This window comes from Monodon monoceros, unplaced genomic scaffold (genome assembly GCF_005190385.1).
Source record: "Monodon monoceros isolate NGI ecotype Baffin Bay Population unplaced genomic scaffold, NGI_Narwhal_1 Super_Scaffold_11, whole genome shotgun sequence".
Lineage (NCBI taxonomy): Eukaryota > Metazoa > Chordata > Mammalia > Artiodactyla > Monodontidae > Monodon > Monodon monoceros.
This window is the reverse complement of record NW_021703767.1, coordinates 67,763,052-67,776,072: the sequence shown is the minus strand read 5'-3', so window position 1 is coordinate 67,776,072 and position 13,021 is coordinate 67,763,052. Positions and strand designations below refer to the sequence as shown.

The window sequence follows — 13,021 nt, the reverse complement described above, 5'->3', positions numbered from 1 at the left end:
AGGGAAGCCCTGCACTATTGTTTCTTGACTCCTCCTCCCTGTCTTCACATCCCCCTCCCTTCCCAGATTAGCAATAGTTTGAACCTGCCCTTTGGAACTCAGGGAAGGTCATGGAGGCTGAATGAAGCCTATTTCCTACAAACAAGAAACAGGGGACACAGAAAGGCTTTGGTGCCCAGGAGCCCCATGGGGTCTTGCTTGGTTCCAGGTTCAGTGTTAATTTCCTGATTTTAGTGGTTATATTTCAGTTTTTCAGGAGAATGTACTTATTTGTAGGAGGTGCAAAATGCAAAATTTGTTGGTGATGGAACATCACTGTAGATAACTTACTCTCAAATGTCCAGGAAAAAAGTTTTGGGGGGGCAACTTATCTGTAAGTTTGAGATTGTTTTAAAATATAAATATGCTTAATAAAATACTCGATTTAATTTTAAAATGTGAGGGTAAAGGTGGAGCGTTGAATTCTGAGCAGCCCCAGGGCACTGATAACCCAAGATCTGGCCTGCCAATGGTGGGAGTGGTGGTGGTTTTATCCTTTAGCTAGTTGCATTAGGCCTCCGTAATTTTTCTAAGATTTCCAACTGACATCAGTTTGTATGGAATTTCTACTCTCAAGCTATAGCATTGATTTTGAGAAAGAAAAAGTAATTTTACTCTTATATAAAATACACAAGAGGGCTTCCCTGGTGGCGCAGTGGTTGAGAATCTGCCTGCTAATGCAGGGGACACGGGTTCGAGCCCTGGTCTGGGAGGATCCCACATGCCGCGGAGCAACTAGGCCTGTGAGCCACAACTACTGAGCCTGCGCGTCTGGAGCCTGTGCTCCGCAACAAGAGAGGCCGCGATAGTGAGAGGCCCGTGCACCGCGATGAAGAGTGGCCCCCGCTTGCCACAACTAGAGAAAGCCCTCGCACAGAAATGAAGACCCAACACAGCAAAAATAAATAAATTAATTAATAAACTCCTACCCCCAACATCTTTTTTTTTTTTGCGGTACGTGGGCCTCTCACTACTGTGGCCTCTCCCATTGCGGAGCACAGGACGCGCAGGCTCAGCGGCCATGGCTCACGGGCCCAGCCGCTCTGCGGCATGTGGGATCTTCCCGGACCGGGGCACGAACCCGTGTCCCCTGCATCGGCAGGCGGACTCTCAACCACTGCGCCACCAGGGAAGCTCCCCACAACATCTTAAAAAAAAAAAAAAAAAAAACAGACGAGAGCTAGTAGAAGAGATTAATTTATTTGAAAAGGAATACTTCTTTATTGATAGTTACATTTATTAGCAGGGGCCATTAATCAGGAGACAGTGGAAAGAATCGACTGCTTTCAGAACATGTCGCTAGAAGCCGGTGAGCTCGTCATCCTTGCTTTTGTCAGCCTGGTAGCCAGTAAGTGCCAAAGACTGATTTTGTTGAGGAAGGCTCTTGAATACTTTTATGTGAATATAACGATCATTACCTACTCGTATCTGGAAGTTAAAAAAAAGAAAAAAAGAAAAAGGAGATTCATTCACACGGATCCATGTCAAATGAAAGATCTACAGACCTATAAAGATTTAGCTGCAATAAGCTCTTTTGGAATAGCATTCCTAGACCACCATTCTTAGACCCTTAGTTTACATAAAACTTCCATCTTCTTTTATGAGAGAAAGGGCAGGCTAAAGGCATGGCAAGAGACATAGGTCCTAGGTTTATTTTATGTTATAGTTTACTATATTCTGTGCATAAATGAAAGTCCAGAGTTGCATTTCATTTTCAAAGATGCACAGATCAAGAAAACAAGTGACAGTCTTTTTGATGTTTCCATTTTCCGACTCCCAAATTGGGATACTTTGTCTCATGGTTTGAGCAAGGAGAAGAAAATTGGAATTGCCCTAGAGAATTTGGGATGTGTGGTTCCCATATCTATATTAGAACCTGCTTTATAAATGCCCATAGGTAAAACTGAGCAGGGCGCAGGGGTGTAGAGTCTAGTTTCCCTTCTGAAGTAAAGGGATCTTGCTGGGAAATCATTGGTATGAAGATTGAAATGGTAATCTGGGCATGAATCTGGGACCTAGAAAACTATGGTAAGAATTCCAACTTTTGTTCTTGGTTCAGACAGTAAAAGTTTTGTCTTTGAATAATATTTATTGTGCTCTGATGTCCCTTCCTAACCTAATTTTATTTTATTTAAAAAAATTATTATAGAAGGATGGCTTTATTTCCCTGTGCTGTACAATATATCCTTGTAGCATATTTATTTTATACTTAGTAGTTTGTACCTCTTAATCTCCTACCCCTATCTTGCCCCTCCCACATTCCCTCTCCCCACAGATAACCACTAGTTCATTCTTTATATATAAATCTAACTAAACTAATTTTAATAAATGTCATTTATCAAATGTTTACCATGAGTCAGACACTATGATGACCATCTTATATACTTGATTATATTTACATTTTGTTCCAGGCAAGAAGAAAGGTGGAACAAGGACCATTTTACAGATGCAGAGCAGATTAAGAGAGATTAAGTAATTTTTCATAAATCTGTCAGCTAATAAGTGACAAAGCCAAACTTCAACATCTGTGTTAGTTTCACTCTATGGGGTAACATTTCAAAAACATTTATTCTGTACTTGGAACAGGGCACCAGCTTTTGCATACATTATTAGAGGCAGCACAGCTAATAGCTAAGTATCAGACTACTTGGGTTCAAATTCTGTCTGTGCTCTCATAGTATTGTGACCTTTGTTAGTTAGTTCACCTCCCCAGGGGGCAATTTTCTTATCAGCAACAGGAAGGAAATGATCATACTTATAGACATGTTGAGAGGATTAAATGAGATAATACATGCCCAGCTCTTAGGACAGTGCCTGGCACATTGTGAGTGCTTAGTAAACTTCTTTTCTTTTTTAAAAAAATTTTTATTTATTTATTTGGCTGTGCCGGGGTCTTAGTTGTGGCACACTGGATCTTCGTGGCAGCATGTGTGATCTTTAGTTGTGGCATGTGAACTTTTAGTTCCCTGACCAGGGATCAAACCTGGGCCGCCTGAAATGGGAGCATGGAGCTTTATCCACTGGACCACCAGGGAAGTCCCCATAAGTGCTTAGTAAATTTCTAGTTCATTTATTCCACACAACACCCTGCAAAGTAGGTTATTATTACTCATGTTGTGAAGCTAAAGGAATTAAGGCTCAGAGAAGATGAGGGGCTGTGGATCGCACAGGTTTTAACCAGTCAAACAAGCCGAGTAAGTGTTCAAACCCAGGACTGTCTGACACCAAAGCCTACAATCCTTCCATTTTACCACCTGCCTCTTGACAGGTACTTGAGAAAAACAAGAGGAAGTCACATCACCAGCCAGATCTGAAATCCAGAGAGTGAGTGTCTCAGATCAAAGAGGTCAACAGCTAGATGGCCAGGAAGTAAGGAGGAAACTGTGGTCAGTGACTTTAATCCCATAGGAGAAATTTGATAGCAGATGGAGGGTGAGGTAGGGAGGGAAGGGGACTGTGGTCTTAAGGGAAGAAATTTCCAAGATAGTTTTCTGATGGGCCTTTTAAGAAATGTATGAGCTGGTTAGTATGTGAAATTTTTGTACTTGGATTAATCATAAATTATTAAAATAATGATCCCAATTTTGATGGAATGTTTCTTATCTTTGAACAAAACCACTTTTAACTAGAAACCATTCTTTTCTAGCTGTGAAGAAAGCAGGAAGGGAGGAAACAAGACCATTGCTTTCTGAGGACAAGGCAGGATCTTACCCCTGTGTAGCACCCCAGCACCTGGCATGTACCAGGACCTCAAATGTGGTAGGACTGGGCTGATTTTTGTGTGTGTGTGTGTGTGAATTCTGTTTTATTTATTTTTTTGTACAGCAGTTCTTATTAGTTATCTATTTTATACATATTAGTGTATATATGTCAATCCCAATCTCCCAATTTGGGCTGATCTTTTCACGTGACCCAGTCTTGTAATTTTTTCATGCAGAGCTGCTTAACAACACATTTTATTTTTTTTGCTGAAAACATTTAAAAAAATTTTATATCTTAAGTGGTTAATTGTTTGTTAAAGAGAAATAAGCCGGATTGTGCCCTCGTCAAGTAGGTTAGTAAAGATTAAGTAAATACATTTGAATGTCTGTTGTAATTATTTACTAAGTGAGAATTATCATCTTCTCAATACAAAAGGTTGAAAATGGCTTCCAAATATCCATGGTTGATTTGTTGGATTGGTTCCCTCTCAATAACTTCACAAAAGTTTTCTTCATTTAGAACTGGATCAGTGCCTCACTTAATTTTCTGATATAACTATAAAATTAATTTTTAAAATACTTTTAATACTCCACTGCTTCAAACTACACCTATAGTGCCACAAGTTGAAACTAGTTATTTGAGTTACAAAAATAATATATTTAAATTATATTAATCAAAATGCTTATCTAAAGGGCAAAAGTTGTTTTAAATTATTTTCCCAGCTAATGATTCAAATCATTCCTTAAACCCATTTAATTTAGACACATAGAATCACAAAGCTTTGAGATGGAATAAACTTCAAGATAGCATCTGGTCCAGCCCCACATCTTTAGGATCCTAGGATCCCACATGAAGATGCCATGGCCACAAGCTAAGCATGCTCTGAATTCTGAAGTCTTTTTCTATACATTTACTGGAAATTAAGTTAAGAATTAATATAAGAAAGCTTTCTAAATTCACAAGAAAAAGATGATATAAATATACCATCATCTGCCAAGTTTGAGAGTTTACCACTTGGGCAGTACCATGCTAGGTAGGCATCTTGATTTAGGACAAGGAGAAAGAACAAATTATAAGGTAGGGGCGACAGGGAGCGTTGCATAAAGTGAAAGATACAACAATATCTTTTAGTGCTAAAGCGAATGTTGAACTCTAACCTTAATGTAGTAATTAATTCCAGCAACCACTTGAGTTTTATATTCCACAGCTTTGAATTCTTCATAAGTCTCATTTGTTTTTTCTTCAAGCTGTGGTTTAACCTTAAGAAAAGAGTATGAAATAAAAGTCATATTTTTATGGCAAGACAAGAGAAATTTAAACAACAACAACAAAATCTCTCTGCCCTTTGGCCTCCCTTCTCCCCCCACTTTGCATTTTGTATCTGCATTATGCATCGGCCAAACCACTCCCATCAGCAGGAATACCTGTTCAACCATAAAGAGTAACATGCTCCTAGCATCGACAAGACAATTCCTTAAAAGATAACATCCCTCCTCTATCTTGTAAGGAATCACATGACCCACCACCATGCTGCTTAGATCTGGATTAAATAAACTGTCAACTATACATCATTTGATGTACAGCCCTCAGTCTCGAAAAACTTATATATCTGCCTTGACTTCTAATGGGTAGAACAGTTCTCAGAGCTTTCTGAGATGTTGTTCTTCCTGAGTTATAATCCATAATTTGGCTCGAAAAAATTTCCCATTTCTTTCTTAAATCAACTGATTAATTTTTTGTTGACTAGAGGAAACAAATTACCAAGGCTATATCGAACTCCATTTATGTGATTTACAAATCTGTTAAATATGTATTTACAAATAGGTAAAGATGTCTTTGATTAATAAAAATGGGAGACCGTAATTACTATTTCATTACAAATTTTTTTTTATTTTGAAATAATTTCAGACTCAAAGTTGCAAAAATAGTATAGCATATCTCAAGGCCCTTACTTTAATCACACCCACAAGTCCCTTTGCTGTGCAAGGTAACATATTTAAGGGATTCAGGGATTAGGACGTGGACATCCTTTTTTTTTTTTTTTAGAAGATGTTGGGGGTAGGAGTTTATTAATTTAGTTATTTATTTTTGCTGCGTTGGGTCTTCATTTCTGTGCGAGGGCTTTCTCTAGTTGTGGCAAGCGGGGGCCACTCTTCATCGCGGTGCACGGGCCTCTCACTATCGCAGCCTCTCTTGTTGTGGAGCACAGGCTCCAGACGTGCAGGCTCAGTAGTTGTGGCTCATGCGCCTAGTTGCTCCGCGGTATGTGGGATCTTCCCGGCCCAGGGCTTGAACCCGTGTCCCCTGCATTGGCAAGCGGATTCTTAACACTGTGCTACCAGGGAAGCCGCAGCCCATAACATTTTATGTGCATATACAGCTTTAGTCAGGCCTCCAGTGCATCTAGGGTTCTCCCAAGGCCACACAGTCTTTCCCATCAGTGGGCAAGCATTTTGAAACCTTTTCTATTTGTGCCTCGGCTTGGGTACCAGATTGCTTTCAAAGATCTAGACATTTGCAAACTCTTTGAGTTCTCAGACCATTTTTGAAGGGCAAACACTTCTCGGACCACTACCCATTTCTCCTGTAACATTCAGAATAGATGGGAGGAATGTGATTGCTTTCTTGAGATGGAAAGTGAGGTTGAAAAGTGGAGAAAGGAAGGAAAAAAATAGTGAAGAAAAAAAAGAAAGAAAGAAATGGGAGGAGGTAGGGCGCAGGAGAGAGAAGAGAAAAGTGGACAAGCATGCAGAGAGAATGAGTAAGGGAAGAGTTCAGTGTCTTATTGTTCCCCCCTACCTAATCCTTTTGAGCCTTTTGAGCCACTGGGTACCAGTCAAGTTAGGAGCTGAGCTGGGAAGGGTTAATCTCTACACAAAACCCCAAATTATCTATTTAAGCCTCATTTTGCAGGTGAGGAACGTAAGGCTGTGAGAACATGACTGCTAATGGCTGAAAAATTACTGATTATAGTTACTTGGCATTTTAAATGCCTTGAATAGTGAGTATCTGATTTATCTTTTTTTTTAAACTATGTATCAGACATTTTTATTTCTATCTGTCCTAGAAACACATCCAAATCTGTAACCTTTCCATTGTATCTATGCAGTCCACAAATCCAGAATTTTCCATCAGAGAGTTGATTTCAAATGTCCTGGTTTGTTTCTATAAGTGCTCTGGCACCTATCAGACTGTGTGCCTTGATTGCAGGTTCACTGTACTTATAACCCGTAGCCCTGCTCCCCCTTTCCAGTAAAACAGATTTGTATTGCTCTATTGTTGGATGCTATGAACCTGGGATGATGAGATTTCAGGTGAGCAGGAGGAAAAGGGGCAGAGTTGGAAGGAGCTGATCAGTGAAACCTTATTCAGAAGGCAGGTTGTTGTTGAAAGACCTCCCAGGACGGGTGCTAGGAGGGTGAAGGGCACCTGGGAATGGTGGTCCAGAGTCTGGTGGTAAACAGACAGACATCGAGCTGAACACAGTTGGCATTCACCTTCCTCCACCTGCCATGCATGGTGGTGGTTGAGGTGTTGAAGGGAACAGTGTAGGTTTGTTACTTGGGTCCCAAGCAGGGGAAGGATGCTTCCAGGGAGGAGCGCCTGGTAAAATGCAGTTACCCCAGAGCTGTTCAAGCATTTCTTGTTGCTGCAGAGCATGAATCTCGGTAAGCTGCTAGTTCTCCAGGATCTGAGGATTTAAGCCACACTGAACCCAAGACCCAGGCTACCTGTAATCATTCTGCAGAAACACTTGGACTATGCATAATTTAGGAAAATATGCATAGAAAGATAATGGTGGCAGCATGGATAGGTCATATTTGGGAAGTTTTAGAGAGTAACAAAGGAGAGTTTGGGTAGCAACATGAGAGTACAGTAGGGTTGGTGAGAGGTGATTTGTGGACATTTGTCACCTATGTTTTGAGGGCAGGGGATGTATGGGGCAAGGCACCCAGTATGCAAGAAATGATGGCACCTGGCTTAAGGAGTTCAAAGTCTTAGATTGGAGAGAGGAATGAGATCAACAGGGGATAAATAATTCAGGGCATTCTCGAACAAGATAGTTGCAATCTTTTTTTCTTTTTTTTTTTTTTTTGCGGTACATGGGCCTCTCACTGTTGTGGCCTCTCCCGTTGTGGAGCACAGGCCCGGACGCGCAGGCTCCGTGGCATGTGGGATCCTCCCAGACTGGGGCACAAACCCGTGTCCCCGGCATCGGCAGGCGGACTCTCAACCACTGCGCCACCAGAGAAGCCCAGCTGCAATCTTTTAAGAGAAAGAACTGAGACGCCATCTGGTTGGGCCATGGGGATGGGACGGATTGAGAAACTGAGGAGAGAGAAGGTCCAGATCCACCTCTGTGGGGTTTCTAGAAAAGGATCAACAGGATATGACTGAAAGGATGTCCTGGCAGCCCTAGGGTCCTGCTGTGGTTGTTCACTGGCATGAATCTGTAGATGTGTAATGGGTGAGTTTTCTGTGTTTCTACATCTTCCTTGAGCAAAGTTCTCTGAACCTGGAGTAGAAGCTGAGGAGGAAGTTGTGGCAGTGGGAGTGACCTCTAATTAAGGACTGGAATGCCAGAGCTCATGAAGCCATGGAAATCAGGGGTAGAGGAGAGTATGAAACCACCCATCATGCGATCCAGCTGGGTGAGTGCTAGAGTGGGCCTAGGCATGCTCTGATGAAGATGGGAGGTGAGTGTCTGAAGGATTCTGGTGTGGATGAATGGCAGGTTCTCTGGACGTGAGGACAATGGGAGAGGTGACTGATGAGGGGGCTGTAGTCAGAGAGGAGAACACAGGTTTGTGGGTAAGAACCATGACATGCTAAGCTCCTGGATGTGTCCATAATTGTATAAAGATGGGGTGTTTGTGTGGTGTCCTGGCAGACAAAAAGCATGATCTGTGTGTATGCCAGGAATGGTATTCAGCAGTCACGTTTGACTTAGGGGTATGTGTGTGTGTGTGTGTGTATGTTTTGTGTGTATGCATCTGTGCATGTGTAATAATAGCCCTTATTTCTAAAACTAATTATTGAAATAACATTTCCTTCCTGCACATAAACATACTGAGAATTCTCATCCAATGGTCTTTTACATATGGCATAAGATAATGGATCAGCCATAATGATCCAGAGGCTTTGGCCAGTGGGCCATTCATTTGCTCCTTAATTATGGCTTTTTATGGATGGGGCCATGTTTGGCTCTTTATTTCCTTGTGTGTATCCCTTTTCTCCAATCTATTTTATAAATTTCTCTGAGGGTAGGGACATTTTTTATGTCCCTTCTCTCCCTATAGCAATTCACACAGTACTGTGTACATAATCAGTGTTTTCTTTCTTTCTTTTTTTTCTTTTTATTTTGGCCACACTGCACGGCTTGTAGAGTCTTAGTAGTTCCCGGACTAGGGACTGAACCTGTGTCTTCAGCAGTGAAAGCACAGAGTCCTAACCATTGGACCTCCAGCTAATTCCCAAATCAATGTTTTCTGAATGAAGAAACCAGGCTTGTTTTCCTTCGTGACAACTTGTCTCCCCAAATAGGAAAGAGGAAAGAAGAGGGGCATAGAGAATCTTTGGAAGAGGGGGTTTTTTCCACGTGTACTCTGGACCCAAGTACTACTAACAGCCTTTAGTACCTGATACCAGCATTACCTTCCAGTCTCTGTTATCTTCAGAATGGAGAAACTCCTTTCTTCTGCCTTCAAAAATGTTCAAGTCTTCTCAACCCCAAGCCTTTTGTTTGATTTTCTTCTCTTTCTGAACTGATCCAACCTCTCTCTTTCATTATGATGTCAAATCCCTTGAACATGCAGTCATCATTTTTCTGATGCTTTCCCCTCTCTATGGGATGACCTTCCCCTCCTTCAGGCAAAAATCTGAAGTAAACAATTGTAATGCCTCACCTATGCACATTGCTTTCTCGTTTCCAAGTCACGGCCTGCGGGATCTTAGTTCCCGACCAGGGATTAAACCCATGCCCCCTGCACTGGGAGCTCAGAGTCCTAACCACTGGACCACCAGGGAATTCCCTCCAAGTCATTTTTATGCAGGTGCTCTCATTAGTCCTTACGGCTCTGAGGTCGAAGGGCAAGAGGTGTTATTTTCATTTCACAGATGAAATTGAGATTCTTTGCCCACCCTCTGATTTTAGAAAGCCCATCTCCCATAGGCCTCTCAGAATACCTTGTATCTGTAGTACTGTAGGCAAGTGAGGTCATGGACAGCCTGGGCATCACCAGAGCTGGTTAGAAATGCAGAACCTCAGGCCCACCCCAGACCTACTGAGTCAAAATCTGGTCTTTTTTTTTTTTTTTTTTTAATTGTGGTACGCGGGCCTCTCACTGTTGTGGCCTCTCCTGTTGCGGAGCACAGGCTCTGGACACACAGGCTCAGCGGCCATGGCTCACGGGCCCAGCCGCTCCGCGGCATGTGGGATCTTCCCAGACCGGGGCACGAACCCGTGTCCCCTGCACCGGCCGGCGGACTCTCAACCACTGCGCCACCAGGGAAGCCCCAAAATCTGGTCTTTTAACAAGACCTCCAGGTGACCTGTGTGCACATTCAAGTTTGAAAACACTGACAATACAGGGATTTGAATGAAGGCATTAATAACTTAATATTACCTTCTTCAAGAAAGAAAAAGTGACAAGGTATTTACTTTTTTTTTTTTTTTACTCTTAACATGGGTGAATCATCTAATTTATTATTAGCTATTTCCTTTGAAAACTTGCATCTGGATTACCATATCCTTTGGAATGTGCACTTTCTAAGACACCTTGTATTTTGGTGTCTAATTGAAACTTTTGATCTAATATTCTTTCACATATATTTATTCACATTATTGTAAAGTAACTACTTTTTTAAAAGAACTCTTGAAAGGGAAATACTTAGCCCCACAGAATGAGTGGTAGAATTTCAGGCATCTGCTCTCTTAGAGAGCTTCTCAGTGCCCTAACATAGAGAATCCCATCTCTTCCACTTACACAAGAAGCTAATCTTTGCCAAACAGTGTCACAGAATGAAGTTTCAGTGAGAAAAAGCAAGAAGGAATGATACAAGAAAATAGGGCGACAATTTACAAACCTAAAATAGAAATTTATATACTTTTTCTTTTCATAAAATATGCAATACAATAAATTTTTATTATATAGGTAATGGCTAACCAGACAACACTTAGACAAATGTATTAACCTGCTAAACACATTGAATTCTATTTTCACCATAATGAATCTTGGAATCACCATAGACTGTGCCACTTCTCTACTAGTTTAATCATCTTCCAAATACTAAAACATTGTCCGTTGAGTCAGATTTGTAGGAAGTTTGTATGTGGATCATCTTTATGATATTGCTCTTCATTCAATCTATTAAAATTTTTTTCCTGTAGTGCGTTTGATGTCTAGTTCATCAATTGTTTTTTTTTTTTTAACCATAAGCAGGTTCTTTTTTTTTTTCTTAATTAATTAATTTATTTATGGCTGCATTGGGTCTTCATTGCTGTGCACAGGCTTTCTCTAGTTGCGTCGAGCGGGAGCTACTCTTCGTTGTGGTGCGCAGGCTTCTTATTGTGGTGGCTTCTCTTGTTGCAGACCACAGGCTCTAGGTGCGTGGGCTTCAGTAGTTGTGGCACGCAGGCTCAGTAGTTGTGGCGCACGGGCTTAGTTGCTCCAAGGCACGTGGGATCTTCCTGGACCAGGGCTCAAACCTGTGTCCCCTTCATTGGCAGGCGGATTCCTAACCACTGTGCCACCAGGGAAGTCCCTAGTTCATCAATTGTTAACAACCTCAGACTTTAATTACATGTTGGCTCCACTTGGTGAGAATAGAAAAGTTTCATTAGAAACTGAATTAGTAATCCTAGAACCATACATTGTAAGAGCCTTAGAGATGATCCAATAAAAATTCTTCTTTTACAAATGGGGAACCTGAGGCTCAGAGAAGAGATATGACTTGCTCAATATCACTCTCACATTTAGAATTATCAGAGGTTTCATCTGAAAAACTTTTCAGTTGTAAGGAAACCTGAACAAAACCACACATTTCCCCATATTCTGGTTTTGATGTTCACCCACACATTTAACACAGGGCCAACCTAAACCAAGATTTGGGATCAAACCTTTTCATGAGCTGCATCCACTCACCGTGTTAGCGATCTCCTGGACTTCTGGAGTGGCAGGTTGGGCTTCAGGTAAGCCTCCACATATCATTTTGGCTAACTGCGTCTTTTCTGGGCAGGATGCTGGCGCTGAAGTGGTCAGGTAAGGGTGGAGGCTCTGGTGTTTAAAGAAGGTGTTGTTCACAAGCTCCGCCTGTAGAATGTTTTATTTTCCTCAAAGAACAAAAGACAAAGGGAAAATACGTCTTGAAGGGACAAAGGGAGTATGTCTTGAAGTAAGTCTTCTTGCTTCCTCAGCAGAATATGCTAACAAGAGCTGGCAAGAAGGAGGGGCTGTGGCGGAACAAGTGGGTGTATACAAGGCGTAGTGCTGGAACAAGAGTCAAACTTCCCTGCGTTCTCTTTGACCTTGGTTCCATCCTGTTGCATCTGAAGTATGAAATCCGAAACCACAACCAGAGAGTTTCCCAATGTTTAACTTCTAACAAAAACTTTATTTTTTAAAGGAATATTTTTTTAATAATGTCAAGGCTGATTGTTTAAAGTGGACTAGACTTTATAAAGAAAGTAAAGATCTATCTGGAGAATCTTGGCTGGATGTTTGTATTTTACTTTTATTTACATTTCTAGAACTGTTTAAAATACAGAAAAACACAAAGGATAAAACAATAAATACCTATATTCCTATCGTCCAGAATGAAAACTTTTAACATTTGGTCATATTTGTTTCCTTTTTTCTTTCCTGGTAGTTGTTTTCAAGAAATAAACTTGATATCACAAGTTCCCCACTCCTCAACCCCCAATCTTGCTCTCCACACTTGTAAGCTACATTGTGAGTTTGGTATCCTTCTAGCCCATTTTTTATACTTTTATTTAGTGTGTTTTTAAAAATCTACTTAAATTTTATGCTAAACATATACTCTATATTATGCTTTTTTTCTACTTAATATATTTTTCAGTCATTCCGTGTTGATACACAGAGAGATCAATCTCGTTCATTTCCTTTAAGTGTTATTCTATGATAGATCTATTTATCTATCTACTTATCTCTATCTATTTATCTATCTACCGTTTATCCATTCCCTCTAAGTGCTATATACTATTCCATATTTTACATACTTATTCCCCTACTGATGAAGACTTTGGTTGTTTCCAGTTTTT

At 40.9% G+C, this 13,021-nt stretch overlaps 1 protein-coding gene across 1 annotated transcript; it reads right to left on the bottom strand.

Annotated features, from left to right (window-relative positions):
- Window positions 1–1,220: 1,220 nt before the first annotated feature.
- On the bottom strand, window positions 1,221–12,392 carry CSTA (cystatin A). The gene is made up of 3 exons (XM_029214269.1): window positions 11,886–12,392; window positions 4,899–5,000; window positions 1,221–1,467 (listed from the first exon to the last, which is right to left on the bottom strand). Exons 1-3 carry the CDS (start codon window positions 11,949–11,951, stop codon window positions 1,339–1,341), a joined length of 297 nt encoding a protein of 98 aa, XP_029070102.1. The 5' UTR covers window positions 11,952–12,392; the 3' UTR covers window positions 1,221–1,338.
- Window positions 12,393–13,021: the final 629 nt, after the last annotated feature.